The 12,821-nt window shown below is 54.4% G+C and overlaps 2 protein-coding genes across 2 annotated transcripts; both read right to left on the reverse strand.

Annotated features, from left to right (window-relative positions):
• Positions 1-32: 32 nt before the first annotated feature.
• DDAH2 (dimethylarginine dimethylaminohydrolase 2) lies at positions 33-3,555 on the reverse strand. The gene is made up of 7 exons (XM_047796306.1): positions 3,332-3,555; positions 2,136-2,498; positions 1,926-2,025; positions 1,727-1,800; positions 1,443-1,555; positions 536-716; positions 33-338 (listed from the first exon to the last, which is right to left on the reverse strand). Exons 2-7 carry the CDS (start codon positions 2,430-2,432, stop codon positions 222-224), a joined length of 882 nt encoding a protein of 293 aa, XP_047652262.1. The 5' UTR covers positions 2,433-2,498; positions 3,332-3,555; the 3' UTR covers positions 33-221.
• Positions 3,556-3,849: 294 nt separating this feature from the next.
• Positions 3,850-10,352, reverse strand: CLIC1 (chloride intracellular channel 1). The gene is made up of 6 exons (XM_047796305.1): positions 10,087-10,352; positions 7,748-7,857; positions 7,436-7,561; positions 7,164-7,270; positions 5,241-5,422; positions 3,850-4,269 (listed from the first exon to the last, which is right to left on the reverse strand). Exons 1-6 carry the CDS (start codon positions 10,123-10,125, stop codon positions 4,108-4,110), a joined length of 726 nt encoding a protein of 241 aa, XP_047652261.1. The 5' UTR covers positions 10,126-10,352; the 3' UTR covers positions 3,850-4,107.
• Positions 10,353-12,821: the final 2,469 nt, after the last annotated feature.

Consider the following 12,821-nt stretch of genomic DNA (forward strand, 5'->3'; position numbering starts at 1 on the left):
CGCCCCCGAAAGACACCAGTTACAGCCCAGTCTAAAAGGTCAGTTCTATTTTATTAGTTCTTGGGAGAAGAGTCACCCAGTGGCCTCTATCCTATGCCCTCCCCTGATCTTGGGGCCCTCTCCCCACTACTCCCTATTTGCCATCCTCCATCTAACCCTCCTTCCCCTTCTACTCCTATGCCGCCCTACCCCTAGCCAGCCAGGAACCCAAGGCCAGGTTCTCAGCTGTGGGGGCGTGTGCTGAGCACCAGGCAGAGGGAGCTGAGCCCAGCGCCCGCCTTCTCCAGTTCCGAGCAGGACACAGGTACCAGGGTGACGTCAGAGAGCTTCTGCAGTGCCTACAAGGACAGTGTGTGGGGAGAAGGGAATAAGACCCCAGGGCCCACAGCCAAGACCCCTTTCCAGCCAGTTCAGAGTGGCCCCACCCAGGCTTCTAGGGAAGGTACCCCCTTCTTTCTCCCACTAGGAAGGCCTGAGCCTCAATTCTTTGGCTATTGTTTTTGGTGGTGGTGGAGGAGCTCCCGCCTTTTCTCACCTCCTGGCTGTTGGGTAGATCCCCACCTCCACGGTGCAGGAGGAACGGGGGCACTCCCGGCAGCCCAGGACGCAGAAAGAGACAGTCAGCCGCTGCGTCATCTGGGAGGGTCAGGGAGGCATAGGGATGATCCGTCAACACTGCCATTGCCTGGGAGAGAGGAGAGAGGGCGTGTGCAAGGCTCAGATCCTCTCACAACTGAGTCTGGCTTCCCTGTCACTGCTAAGGGCTGGGACAGAGTTCCATTATTGTGGAATGATAATGAGAGCAAACACATAGCACTTATGGTGTGTCATGCAGTAAGTGCTGTAATTGACTTTGCTAATGTCCATCTCTGACTCACTTGCAGTTCTTTCCACCTGCTATGCCATCCTCTTCTCCCCTAATCTAGGCTCCACCTATTGGTTCTATCCATCCTTCAAGTCACAACTTAGGTGCCCTTTAGAGAGTTTTTTGCTTTGAGGGCTGCACCCATGGCACATGGAAGTTCCAGGGCTAGGGGTGAAATCCGAGTTGCTGTTGGCCACAGCCACAGCAACGCCAGATCCAAGCTGCATCTGCGACCTACACCACAGCTCACAGCAATCCCAGACCCTTAACCCACTGAGTGAGGCCAGGGATCAAACCTACATCGTCATGGATACTAGTGGGATTCTTAACCAGCTGAGCCACAAGGGGTTTAGGGAGTCTTGAAACTAGGGAAGATGATGTTACTTGTCCTCAATCTTCCAGTTCCCTGTCCTGCTTCTAGTGACTTCCTGTTTGCTCAGGCGTTTGCACACTAGACGGACAGCTCAGTCAGGGAAGGGGTTGGAGTTAATTCTCAAGGCCTCCCAGACCCCGCCTCCCCGGCCGGGAGCCACGCCCCAACCTGCCACACCCCAGCCCCGCCTCTCCTCACCCTGACAGCTTTTGGGCAGCCTCGCTGCTACCCGCCACCACAGTGCGTGGTCCCCCCATGCCACAGAGGCCACGCAGGTGGGAGGGGCCTGAGACCGGCACCGTGGAGACGGCAAAGTCCTAGGGGGAACAAGGGAAAGTAATCAGGGATTCCCGAAGGGTGGGGATGCCCTCAAACCAGGCAGCTCTCAGCCTCTTTCTGCTCCGCCAGCTCCCCTTCCCACCGCTGGGGTCCTCAGACCCCCGTCCACTCCCTGCTCCCCTCAGCCCAAGGCTGGTCCCGCTCCTCACCCGGAACGTGTCCGCCACGATCTCAGCTCCACGGTGATTGGTCCACTTGGAAAGGCCTACGAAAAACTCGCGGCCTGAGCCCGGGGAGGCCGTCGAGGTACGAGGCAGGAGTGAGTTGGAAACAAGGCCCGAGATGGCCCAGTCTCCCCAAGTCTGCTTCCCTGTGCCAAGCCCTAGGGTACAGGCGCCCCAGCCTCACCGGTGAAGAGAACATCGGTGCCATCCAGTGTCGCGTTCTCGTCCCCCATCTCCACAATTCGGAGCCCCAGGTCCTGGAGGGCTTTGCGGACTCCATCGACCTAGGAGAAGAGGTCAGGAGGCGGAGACATTCCCACCCCTCTTGTTCCCTAAAGCCTCAGACGTCCAGATCCTCCTTTCCCACCACCCCAACCCTCGCCCAGGCGCTCACCTCCGGCCTGCGGGCGGGGCTCCAGGGCCTCGTGATTAGGGCCGTATCCCCTTGGATCACCGCGGTGTCACCGAGCAGCGGTCCCAGCGGCAGCGACTCTTCAGGAGGCAGTTCTAACAGCTGCAGCCCCAATCGCTGTCTCAGTTTACCACCCAGCACCCCGTGCTCCCTCTGAGCTTTGGCCAGGTCCAGGGACGGGAGGCCAGCCCCCGCACCCTCCACCGACGCCAGGCTCTCCGGGACCCCCCGGATCAGGGCATGGGAGCAGCGGCCCAGCCCCTCCCCTGGCGTCCCCATCCCATCCACACGGACGCCCCCTCCGGCCACGCTGATTTCTTAGTTTTCTCTTTTTACTTCACCGGTCTGGGAGAAGAAACAAAAAGGAGAAAGAGACACACAGAGAAGGGCATAGTGGGGGTGGTTAAGAGCGCCCGGGTCTTCCTCCTGCCATCTCCGGGTGCCCCTCCCACTCCGCCCCACCCCTTCCAAGCCTTCCTCTCCGGCCGACCCCACTCCACCCAGAATCCTCGCGATTCTACCGCTTTAGGGGGAGTCGGAGGAATAAGATCGGAATCCCTAATCTCCAAAACACCTGTTGCCCCATCTCGGGGGCTTGGAGAGGTCCCGGCCGGGAGCCCCTCTTGGCAGCCGCTAGGATGCGCTCATTCCCAAAAATGCAGCAGACCCGCCCCCTTAACCCTCAGCTGCTCGCTGCCTTAGGGACCCGAAATGCGGCGAGGGACGCAAAGGGGTTATGGGACAGGAGACAGCTGGGGAGAGAGTCAGGGCCTGGGGGATGGAAGTTCTGGATGTCCGAACGAGAAAGGGAAAGAGGGACAAGGAGGGAGAAATTAGGTCCTAAGGAGTTAACCATCCTCTCTCCACCCGAGCCGATCGCTCCATCCCTAGAGCTACCCAGTGTAAACCAGACCGAGTCCCGAAGGACTGGGAGAGGTGTAAAACGAAATCCGAGGGCGCGCGCCGGGTGGGGGGGGAATGGGGGGCGTGGTTCTGGGGAGCAGGCGCCACACTGGGAGCCAGGATCGTCCCCCAGTCTCGAGATCTCTCTTCCCCAAAGTCCACCCCGACTCAGCTCCGCACCCAAATATCGACCCTCCGCACTGTCTGGTGCAAGCAGGGGCCCAGCACCCCCAAACTCCGGCTCACACAAGAGACACCTCCCACCCCAGACTCACCTCCAGCGGCCACCCCCACTCCCGCAGCTCCGTGATCTTGGCTGGGGCCCCACCCCCCTGAGGACAGAGTTGGTGAAGAGGGTCCTAGCCTCCAAGCCTCGGGGATTGGAGCTTTGGCTTTGAGGGGTCCCGGGGTAGACGAGCTCCAGTACCACAGTGGGGCGGGGGCGCAACGGTCTGGCGGCTCCGGGGCATTGTCTAAGCGGGACGGGGCAGGGCTCAAGGAGGCCACGCCCACTCTACCGGGACTGCGCCCCCCTTCCCCCCTGCTTCGAATTCAGCCCCGCCCCAGGAGCGCAGCCCAGGCCCACCCAGATCTGGCCGGCCCTGGCGGCTGGGCTGCAAACGCGACATGGAACACAAGACAGCGCTGCAGTGGACCGGCGGTAAAAATGGCAGCCCCATCACGAACGTGCTTCTTCTAAATTCCTGGCTTCTGCCAGGAGCTCAAGGTCACTGACCCACCCTTCATTCTGTGTCACCCACACTTCAAGGTCCCTTTGTGTAAAAACACTAGATTTTCATTCTGTATTTTATTACTGAAACAACGTCGTCCTACCCACCCCACCCCACAATAAAAATCTCACCCAGATCTCCCATCCTTTCTCCTCACCCCCACCCCCCACCCCCAGCAAGCCCTGCACAAATGCTCCTGGATTCTGTGCCCACTGCCCCATTTTGGAGTGTGTCCATTTCCATTGCGTAGCCATGTGGAAAACACCCAGGGCCTTTGTGGAGGAAATGGAGGAGGGGGGAGAAGGAGCCCCAGGAGAGGCTTATTTGAGGGCCTTGGCCACTTGCTCGTAGGCCAGCTCGATCTCCTCATCGTCTGGACAGGTGGAGGCAAACTCTTCCCGAGCATAGGCATTGCGCAGGTATCGATGCACTCCACGAAACGCATCCGGAATGGAGAATCCCCGGTACTTCTTACAGACCACCTGGGCAGGGAGAGGGCAGAAGGACAAACAGGTTAGCCTCAGGGAAGTCACAAGGGCTGCCCTGCTTTAGGTCCTTCCCTTCTTCCAAAGCCTACAGGATAAAATCTAGCCTTCTGGTCCAGGTATTCAAGTCCACTATCTGGTTTCTCTTTATGGTTCTTATCTCTCACATGAATCATGTTCAATCAGCTTTCTTAACTCCTCGTTGTCTTGTAAGGTCTTCACCCTTCCTCTCCAGTTATTGAAATCCTGGCCATTTGTCACCAGCTCCCATTCAGATCACCCCAATCCATGGTGCTAGTTTTCCTCTCTTGATTTTGAGATATAATTCACAAACCATAAAATTCTCCTCTTGAATTTCCATAGCAACTTTTGCCTACTTTTCATTTGGTCTTTAGTCATGTATTATTATTTAACTTTCATGTGAATGTTTTTTTTCCTCAGATTTCAAATCCTTTGCGGCCAATACCACATATCCTCATGTCTTTTAGTGCCTAGTACAGATTTTCAATAGACCATTCTGCAGCAGACTGACATTGGGCTGCAATGTCAGTTTCATCTTGGGTCCATGTTTCACAAACTACACCACAGCTTTGAGCTCTGACAAAAACATGGGAACCAGCAGTCTTCGTCTTCCACAAAAGGAAGTGGAGACTGAAGCTGGAGACTTAAAGTTTGATTTTAGGAAAAGCCTGCTCTGTCTGATCTGGGGATTTGGCAAGGATAGAGACAGGAAGAACATTCTTGAAAGCAGTACTGGGAATATATTATTGTTTGCACCCACACCTTGTATCCCTTAAGCAGTGGTCTTGCCAGCAAAGACTGCCAAGAAGGGATAGGGTAGTGTCTGCTATTGGAAACCACCGTGAGAAAGAAACTGCCTTTGCAGAGGTTGTCATGGGAAGCCTGTGTGGGAGCCCCTTAAAGAGCCATCGCAGTGACCATCCCCTCCTCCCTCAATGACTGCCCACCTGTACTATGTGGAGCTTTGGCAACAGGTTGCAGTCAGCCAGAGTGAGCTCATTGCCATCCAGAAACTTCCTCTGAGAGATGCCCTCATCCTCAGCACTGGTCTCATCCACTTCTTCTGGGAGAGGGGATGTCAAGTAATTGTCTAAGACTTTCAGGGCTTTCAGGAGCCCCTTCTCCAGGTCTGTGCAAAAGAAAAGGGCAGGTAAGGACATCAGAAGATTGACATGGTCCAAGAAGGCCCATGAGGTGCTGAATACTAATGGTGAGGCCAGTCCCACATAGTAATAGCTAACACTGGGAGTTCCTATCATGGCTCAGTGGTTAACGAATCCGACTAGGAACCATGAGGTTGCGGGTTCGGTCCCTGCCCTTGTTCAGTGGGTTAACTATCTGGCGTTGCTGTGAGCTGTGGTGTAGGATCCCGCATTGCTGTGGCTGTGGCATAGGCCGGTGGCTACAGCTCCGATTCGACCCCTGGCCTGGGAACCTCCATATGCCTCAGGAGTGGCCCAAGAAAATGGCAAAAAGACCAAAAAAAAATAATAATAATAATAGCTAACACTGAAGTTCCCTTATGCCTCAGCAGGTTAAGGATCAGGCGTTGTCACTGCTGTGGCTCTGGTTACAGCTATGGTGCACATTCAATTCCTGGCCCGGGGAACTTCTGCATGCCGCAGATGTGGCCATAAAAAATAATAATAATAATAAAAATAGCAATAGCTAACAATAATTTAATTCATTTCCTTCCTTCCCTTTTTAGAGCCACACCCACAGCATATGGAAGTTCCCAGGCTAGGGGTCTAATCGGAGCTGCAGCTGCCAGCCTACACCACAGCTATAGCAACACAGGATGCAAGCTACATCTGCGACCTACACCACAGCTCACAGCAACACTGGATCCCAGGGATTGAACCCTCATCCTCAGGGATACTAGTCGGGTTCATAACCCGCTGAACTACAACGGCAACTCCTAGATCGTTTTCTCGATGCTATTCTAAGCACTTTACACACAAAAACTCATTTAATTCTCACATCAACCCATGAAGCAGGGATTACTATCCTCATTTTATAGATCTGGAAATGGATTTATAGAGAAGTTAAATGAATTGACCCAAGTCACATAGCTAGTGGGAACTGTACCAAGGTCATATGAATCTAGGGCCACTGTTCTTAAGCACAATCTTCTTCTGCCAGAAAACAGGCCAGCAATCAACCTAACTAATGTCCTCAGTAGGTCAGGAGAGGCTAGGCGATGAATGAGAGAAACTTTTTTTTTTGTCTTTTTAGGGCCGCACCTGCGGCATATGGAGGTTCCCAGGCTAAGGGTCAAATTGGAGCTGTAGCTGCCTGCCCACGCCACAGCCACAGCAACACTGTGATCCTTAACCCACTGAGCAAGGCCAGGGATCAAACCTACATCCTCATGGATGCTAGTCAGATTTGCTTCCGCTGAGCCACGACAGGAACTCGGAAATGAGAGAAGCTTAAAAGTCATGGCCAGGGAGTTCCCATCGTGGTGCAGTGGTTAACGAATCCGACTAGGAACTATGAGATTGCAGGTTCGATCCCTGGCCTTGCTCAGTGGGTTAAGGATCCTGCATTGCCGTGAGCTGTGGTGTAGGTCACAGACGTGGCTTGGATCCTGCATTGCTGTGGCTGTGGTGTAGGCCAGCAGCTATAGCTCTGATTAGACCCCTAGCCTGGGAACCTCCATATGCCGTGGGTTCGGCCATAGAAAAGGCAAAAAAAAAAATGTCATGGCCAATGGGAATGCAAGGAAACATGGGGGTTAAACAAAAATAAGGCAGCAGGAGGACAGTGGCAAAGGTTTGCTAACATGTGCTCCATCTCCCTGATATCTGATCTGATATGGATCTTTTCCATTCCTCCTAGAACCCAAGCCTCCAACCCACAAGACTCACTGTCATTGAGAGCTGGGTTTGAATTCTTAATGTAGGCAGAAAATTTAGCAAATATGTCCAGCCCAGCTGTGTTGGATTCAGGGTTCAGAGCTGCCAGCTTGGGGTACCTGAAAGTCAGTGGAAGAAAGAGGATGAGATATCTTTGAGGAAGAGCCCCAGCTCTCTTGCCCCAGCCCCCCCACCAACTCCATTTTCCATTTCTTCAACCCCCCTCTTTCCCAGAGTCTCCCAGTCCCCCCCCCCCCCGCACCCCGTTTCAAGTTCCCTTATACCTGGGAGGGCATAGCACTGCCTCCAGAAATTCCTCAATCTTGTTGGTATCTGTGTGCACTTCAGTGCCGTACAGCAGGAAAGGGAGCTGTCCCCCTGGGCACAGTTTCTGTACCGTCTCAGTCCGCCTGGAGAGACCAAGCATCAGGACAAGAAAAGGGAGTTAGGGAGAATCAGGAAGAGGAGATGGTTGATGCAGGAAAAGGGGCTCTGGATGGAGGGGAAAAAGTTTCAGGATGGAAGGACTCAGGTGGGTGTACGCGTGCATGCGTGTGTGCACAAGGGGACATTTAGAGGAACAGAAGAGGGCCTACCTCTTGGTGTCCACAGTGGTGACATTGAAGGTAACTCCCTTGAGCCAGAGCACCATGAACAGTCTCTGGGAGAAGGGGCAGTTTCCGATCTTGGCCCCATCACTGCCAGCCTGGAAAGCAATCCCCACCCCAAAGTTAGGCCTGGTACACCCCATCCATCCCCAGGTCATTCTCAGTATCTCCTCGCAAACCAAGTTGGTTTCTGTTTAGTTGTGACACATGACTCAGTCTCACCGCTAAAACCTCTCCCCATAACTGGGCTTTCCACCCTGTCAGACCTAAACCAGATTAGTGAGAACATCTTTCATCCTTAGGTCAAATCTAAGGCAGATCATTGAGAACCTCTTCTGCAAAGGCAGGTTTCCGGTTCCCAGGGAGTTGAGGACAGGTAGGAGGTAGGCAGAGGGGATGGGTTTTGGAGAACCTGGAGGATCTAGGCCCTGGAAAGAGAAAACTAACGGTGGCAGAGTTAGCTTTCCCTGTGTTATTCCAAGCATTTTGCATATAAGAAAATCATTTAATTCTCACATCAGCCCATGCCACAGTGCCTAGAGAGGTGAGACCAGAGTTGCCGGCAAGAGAGGCCTGAGAGTAGAGCCTGAGGACAGGAGAGGTGGGGCAGGCTTTGGAAGCCCGTTCTGCTTCTCTACACCTCTATCCAAGCTGTTTCTGGCAGCTGGTGGTGGGGTGGAGGGGCTCAGAGACTCCTTGGGAGATGTAGAGGGGCTCACAGAGGGGGACTGCCCTCTAATGGGTAAGTGACTTCATTTCCCCCCCCCCCCAGGGACACCTCCCCCTAAGAGAGGGTGATTCATTTCACTGTGTCTCCGGTCTTAGCAGCTTCCTTCCTGGGAAGGATGGGGGCAGGGACCCGTGAGGCTGAGGCCCGGGCAGCGGAGACCACCTCCCTCTTCCCTGGGCACTGCTGGGGTCTCCAGGGAAAAGTCCCCTGGCTCCAGATAATCTTGCCCATAGGGGGACCCAGGGCTGGAATCTCTGCAGCGCAGCCTCACCCAGGAGTAAAAATAGCCCCTGAGGCAAGTGCCAGAGTGAGGTGGGGACCACACCTAAGGGGGCGGATCCAGGCTCCGCCGAGGGAGAAGGAATGGCTGTCCGGGAAGCCTCAGCCTAAAGCTGAGGGAGCAACGGGCTGGGGCACAAAGGCTAGAGGAACAAAAGAAGGGAAGTGGAGAGAAAGGAGGCAGGAAAGTGAAGGGTGGGGAGAATGTGCGACCCCGGAGACAGAGGGAGGTGGGAGGTCGCCAAAGGGAGGGAGGGGCACAGAGAAGAGGCGGGGAGCCGGGGAGCCGGCAGAGAACTCAGAGCAGGCGGGGAAGGGTGCGGGGCTGACGCGGCAGCCGCCTGCAGTTTTGAGATGCTAATGCCATGGGACCAACCCATGGAGAGTCGGGGTGACTCTTTTTCTTCTGCTTCTATAACCCCCACCCCCCAAATCTCTAAACGCCATAACCCAGCCCTCCTCTTCCTTCTGATCTCGCTCCGCATCTACCCTCGTGGTGGCCACAGCTCAGCTCTCATCTCCTTGCCAGCACCTGTCCTCTCACTTCCCCAAGCCCCCAGGACACTGGATCTCAGCCCGATCACCACCTCTCTAAGGCGGCTTCTGGAACACTACCCATACCACTCTCCTGTCTCCTTCCACCCCACCAATTCTTCCCAATCCACCTGGTCCTACTCCCAGGACTCCTACCACACCACACCCATTTCCTTGAAACCACCCCCGCTACACACACACACACACACACACACACACTCTCTCTCTCTCTCTCTCTTTCTCTTTTTCTCTCTCTCTCTCCCTCCCTCCCTCCCTCTCTTTCTCTTTTTCTCTCTCTCTCTCTCCCTCCCTCCCTCCCTCTCTCTCTCCCCAAGTCTCCCTCACTACACCCCTCACTTTCTGATCTTCTTGTTGGGCCCATATCCAGATGTTTCCCTCTGTCTCACCCAAACCCTGTAGGTTTCTCGCCACTCCCTTCTCTTTCCGGCCTCCTCAGTTTGCCGTCCCCCCACTTCTTAACTCAGGTCAACCTTCTCAACTCCTGAGAACCCTCCCTTTTCTCCCTTTTCCTGTCCAAGCTGCTGGAAACTTGCACTTTTACAAACTTTTCAGGGTTGAGCCTAGATTTCTCATTCCCAGCACTCAAGTCAATTGTCTTCCCCTCCCCAGCCACCCCCCCAACACACCCTAAAGACTGCACGTGGAGTTGGGGGTGGGGGTCAAAGAGGGAAGGGATTGGGGAGTTAAGGCTGCAGCCGGGGAAAGGTGAGAGTTGCCTTCCAGGAACTTGGAGGGGGGCCTAGAAGGGAGAAGGTGATCTTACCTTTACGAACAATTCGACCTGAGGTTGTTCTTCAGCCATGGTTGCGACCAAGAGCAGGAAGCGGCCGTCGCTGGGGGAACTGGGAGGGGCCGGGGCTGGGGAAGGCGGGTCTCACAGAAGAGATTCTCTCCCCTAGACCCAGGACGGGCCCTTCAGCGCCGCTCGAGCCCGATCAGACTCTCTCACTCCCGACACGGCCTCCCGACCAGTCCTGCGGACTCCACACCCAGCGCCTCCAGCTCTACCCCCTCCTGGACTGGATCAGGGAGCTGACTCACTGACCGCCCCGCCCAGAACCTGGGGAGGGGACTGGCGAGGGGGGCGGGCGGGACGATCTAGGGAGTGGGTCCAGAGGAGAGGTTCTCAGGTCACCCACACGATGGGGAAGGGGGTGTTGAGGAGATGGAATCCTGGGAAACTCCTTGTTTCTCTGCCAGTCTCCTTGAACACAGGACTTCTTCTGCCTCAGTTTCCCTGCTTCGTGAATCAAAGGACACTCCCACTCCACCCTCAGGGGCGAAACGTGACACTTAGTGCTTGAGCATGTCCCTGAGGCCCCCAAGAGGGAATCAGAGAAGGAAACGGTGGTCTTTTATTCCTTTTCCCAGTGTTCCCTCAGGACTCCAGTCCAAATTCTGGGCTGCCAGGAAGGAATGGGGTCCAGGAGAGGGACTTGGAAGTGGAAACTGGGGTTGGGGGTAGAGAATGGTGAAAGTTAGGGCAGGGGGTGGGGAAGGGAGATAACCAGGCCTTGTGCTGGGGAAACAGGAAGCTGAACCCAAGGGCCTCATCACTGGGGGAGGTCCTCTCCCAGGCAGTAGCCTGGTCAACTTTAAAGCTTCCACTTCTCCCCGCCCCTCAACCCCTGGGGCCCCTCGCTGTGCCCCTTGCCCTTTTCTCCCTGACAGGTTGCCTTGGAGATGGGGTGGAAGCGTGGGGTTACTGTGGCCCCAGAATAGAGCTGCACTGATCCCAGGAACTGGTGATAGCTGGTCCTATCATGAGGGGGAAAAGTGATGATCAGACAGAATAGGGCGAGTGAAGTCCTTAGGGACACTAATAAAGAAGCAGGGAGGACAGAGGAAGAGTAGCTCTCTCCCTTCCTTCCTCCACAAGAACCTTGATTTTAGAGGGTCTATCAAACTCTTGATGATCTGCTAAAAAATAGCCCAAGAGTATGTCCTCCAAACTGTACATATGTCAGCCTCCACATTTGAATCTTTCTCCTATTCAACGATCTCTTTCTTCCTCACCGCCCTCTGTCTAACAAGACACCTGCAGTCTCAGAAAAACATTTAGTGGTGTGCAAGGACATAGGAGCCCAACAGGGCTTGAAACTTAAAGAAAGGGGGAGAGTTGGGGGAGGAGATGGGTGGAGGGAAGAGAGGAGTTGGAACCAGCAGTTAGTGGTTTCCTTTCATGCTTCCTCTTCTGTGGGTTTTCTCCTCCCTGGAGGAAGGGCTTTCTCTCTCCTCAGAGAGGGATATATTTGGTGTTTGCTCCCTTGAATTGTACCATCCTATAAGGATGCAGAATAATACAAGGAGTATGTAGGGTTTTTTGGGGGGAGGGGTATCTCCTCCATGGGTGACTCTCAAAATCTGCACACACAACCCCTCCCATCTGAGGAAGGAAGGTCAAAGCAACGCTACTTTCCAGAGTTCTCTTTTGCTCCAGCTGGTCCATGTCCACCAGAGAATTTGCCCCACAAAAATCTCCCCTCTGGGAGAAGCCTCGGGCAAATGGGGCCAGCCCTGAGCTCAAACAGGTTTGGCAGCTTCTTTCCCCCCCCCCCCCCCCCCCCCGCCTCTCTATTCTCTCCTACAGCTTTTATAGCCAGAGCTGCCTTTATCATCAATATTGACTTTGGCTAGCTGGTGTGGCTACCCACAAAGTATTTTACCTTAGTTTCCCAGGTGTCAGGTAATGCTGCCCTTTCCAGGTACCATCCATCAGTGCCTCATGGGTTCGAAGCCAGGGCCTACAGCCCCAAATCCTGCATCACAGAAGTTTCCTTCCCATCTCAATCTCCTGGCTCCTGCTTTTCTCCTATCTCAGTTATCTCCCCTTTCCTTCCCCAGGCTTCTCTTTCAACTCCCTCCCCTTCCTCAGCTTGGTAAACCTGTCCCTAATCTCTTCCCATCCCAGGTTGGAAGGTGTGTCCCTCCCTGACACGCCTTAGAGCTGTCACCTGGCCTCCTCCAGGTTTCCATAGCTTCATTGCTCAACAATTTGCAGGGGGTAACCATTAACCTAGCCCTGAACTCACTCCTCCACCTTTCTCACTAAAGGGGATTTTCCAATCATTGGTTAACTGAGCCAGGTTACCCCACCATTTTCCCTAAACTCTTGGGTGGGACCTCTGCATTCAGAGTACCTGGAACAAAGCTGGGAGGAAGACTTTTTTTTTTTTTTTGTCTTTTTGCCATTTCTTGGGCCGCTTCCACAGCATATGGAGGTTCCCAGGCTAGGGGTCTAATCGGAGCTGTAGCTGCCAGCCTAGCCAGAGCCACAGCAACGCAGGATCCAAGTCGTGTCTGCAACCTACACCACAGGTCACGGCAACGCCAGATCCTTAACCCACTGAGCAAGGCCAGGGATCAAACCTTCAACCTCATGGTTCCTAGTTGGATTCGTTAACCACTGCGCCACGACGGGAACTCCAGGAAGATGTATTTTAAGGATGTTTTTAAAAGTATGTGATTGTTTATTTCTACCTCCCTTACCGTCTCCTT

The sequence above is a fragment of the Phacochoerus africanus genome, chromosome 9 (assembly GCF_016906955.1).
Source record: "Phacochoerus africanus isolate WHEZ1 chromosome 9, ROS_Pafr_v1, whole genome shotgun sequence".
Lineage (NCBI taxonomy): Eukaryota > Metazoa > Chordata > Mammalia > Artiodactyla > Suidae > Phacochoerus > Phacochoerus africanus.

Bases quoted from the DNA above. Each gene is read 5' to 3' on its own strand.
- DDAH2 (XM_047796306.1), bottom strand. From the start codon at position 2,432: ATGGGGACGCCAGGGGAGGGGCTGGGCCGCTGCTCCCATGCCCTGATC. The intron at 1,801-1,925 runs GTGAGGCTGGGG...CCCCGGGCTCAG, and splicing joins CACCGATGTTCTCTTCACCG to GCCGCGAGTTTTTCGTAGGC. The intron at 339-535 runs GTGAGAAAAGGC...CTGTCCTTGTAG, and splicing joins ATCTACCCAACAGCCAGGAG to GCACTGCAGAAGCTCTCTGA.
- CLIC1 (XM_047796305.1), bottom strand. From the start codon at position 10,125: ATGGCTGAAGAACAACCTCAGGTCGAATTGTTCGTAAAG. The intron at 7,858-10,086 runs GTAAGATCACCT...ATTGCTTTCCAG, and splicing joins AGGTCGAATTGTTCGTAAAG to GCTGGCAGTGATGGGGCCAA. The intron at 4,270-5,240 runs GTGGGCAGTCAT...CTCCCTGCCCAG, and splicing joins CAAAGCTCCACATAGTACAG to GTGGTCTGTAAGAAGTACCG.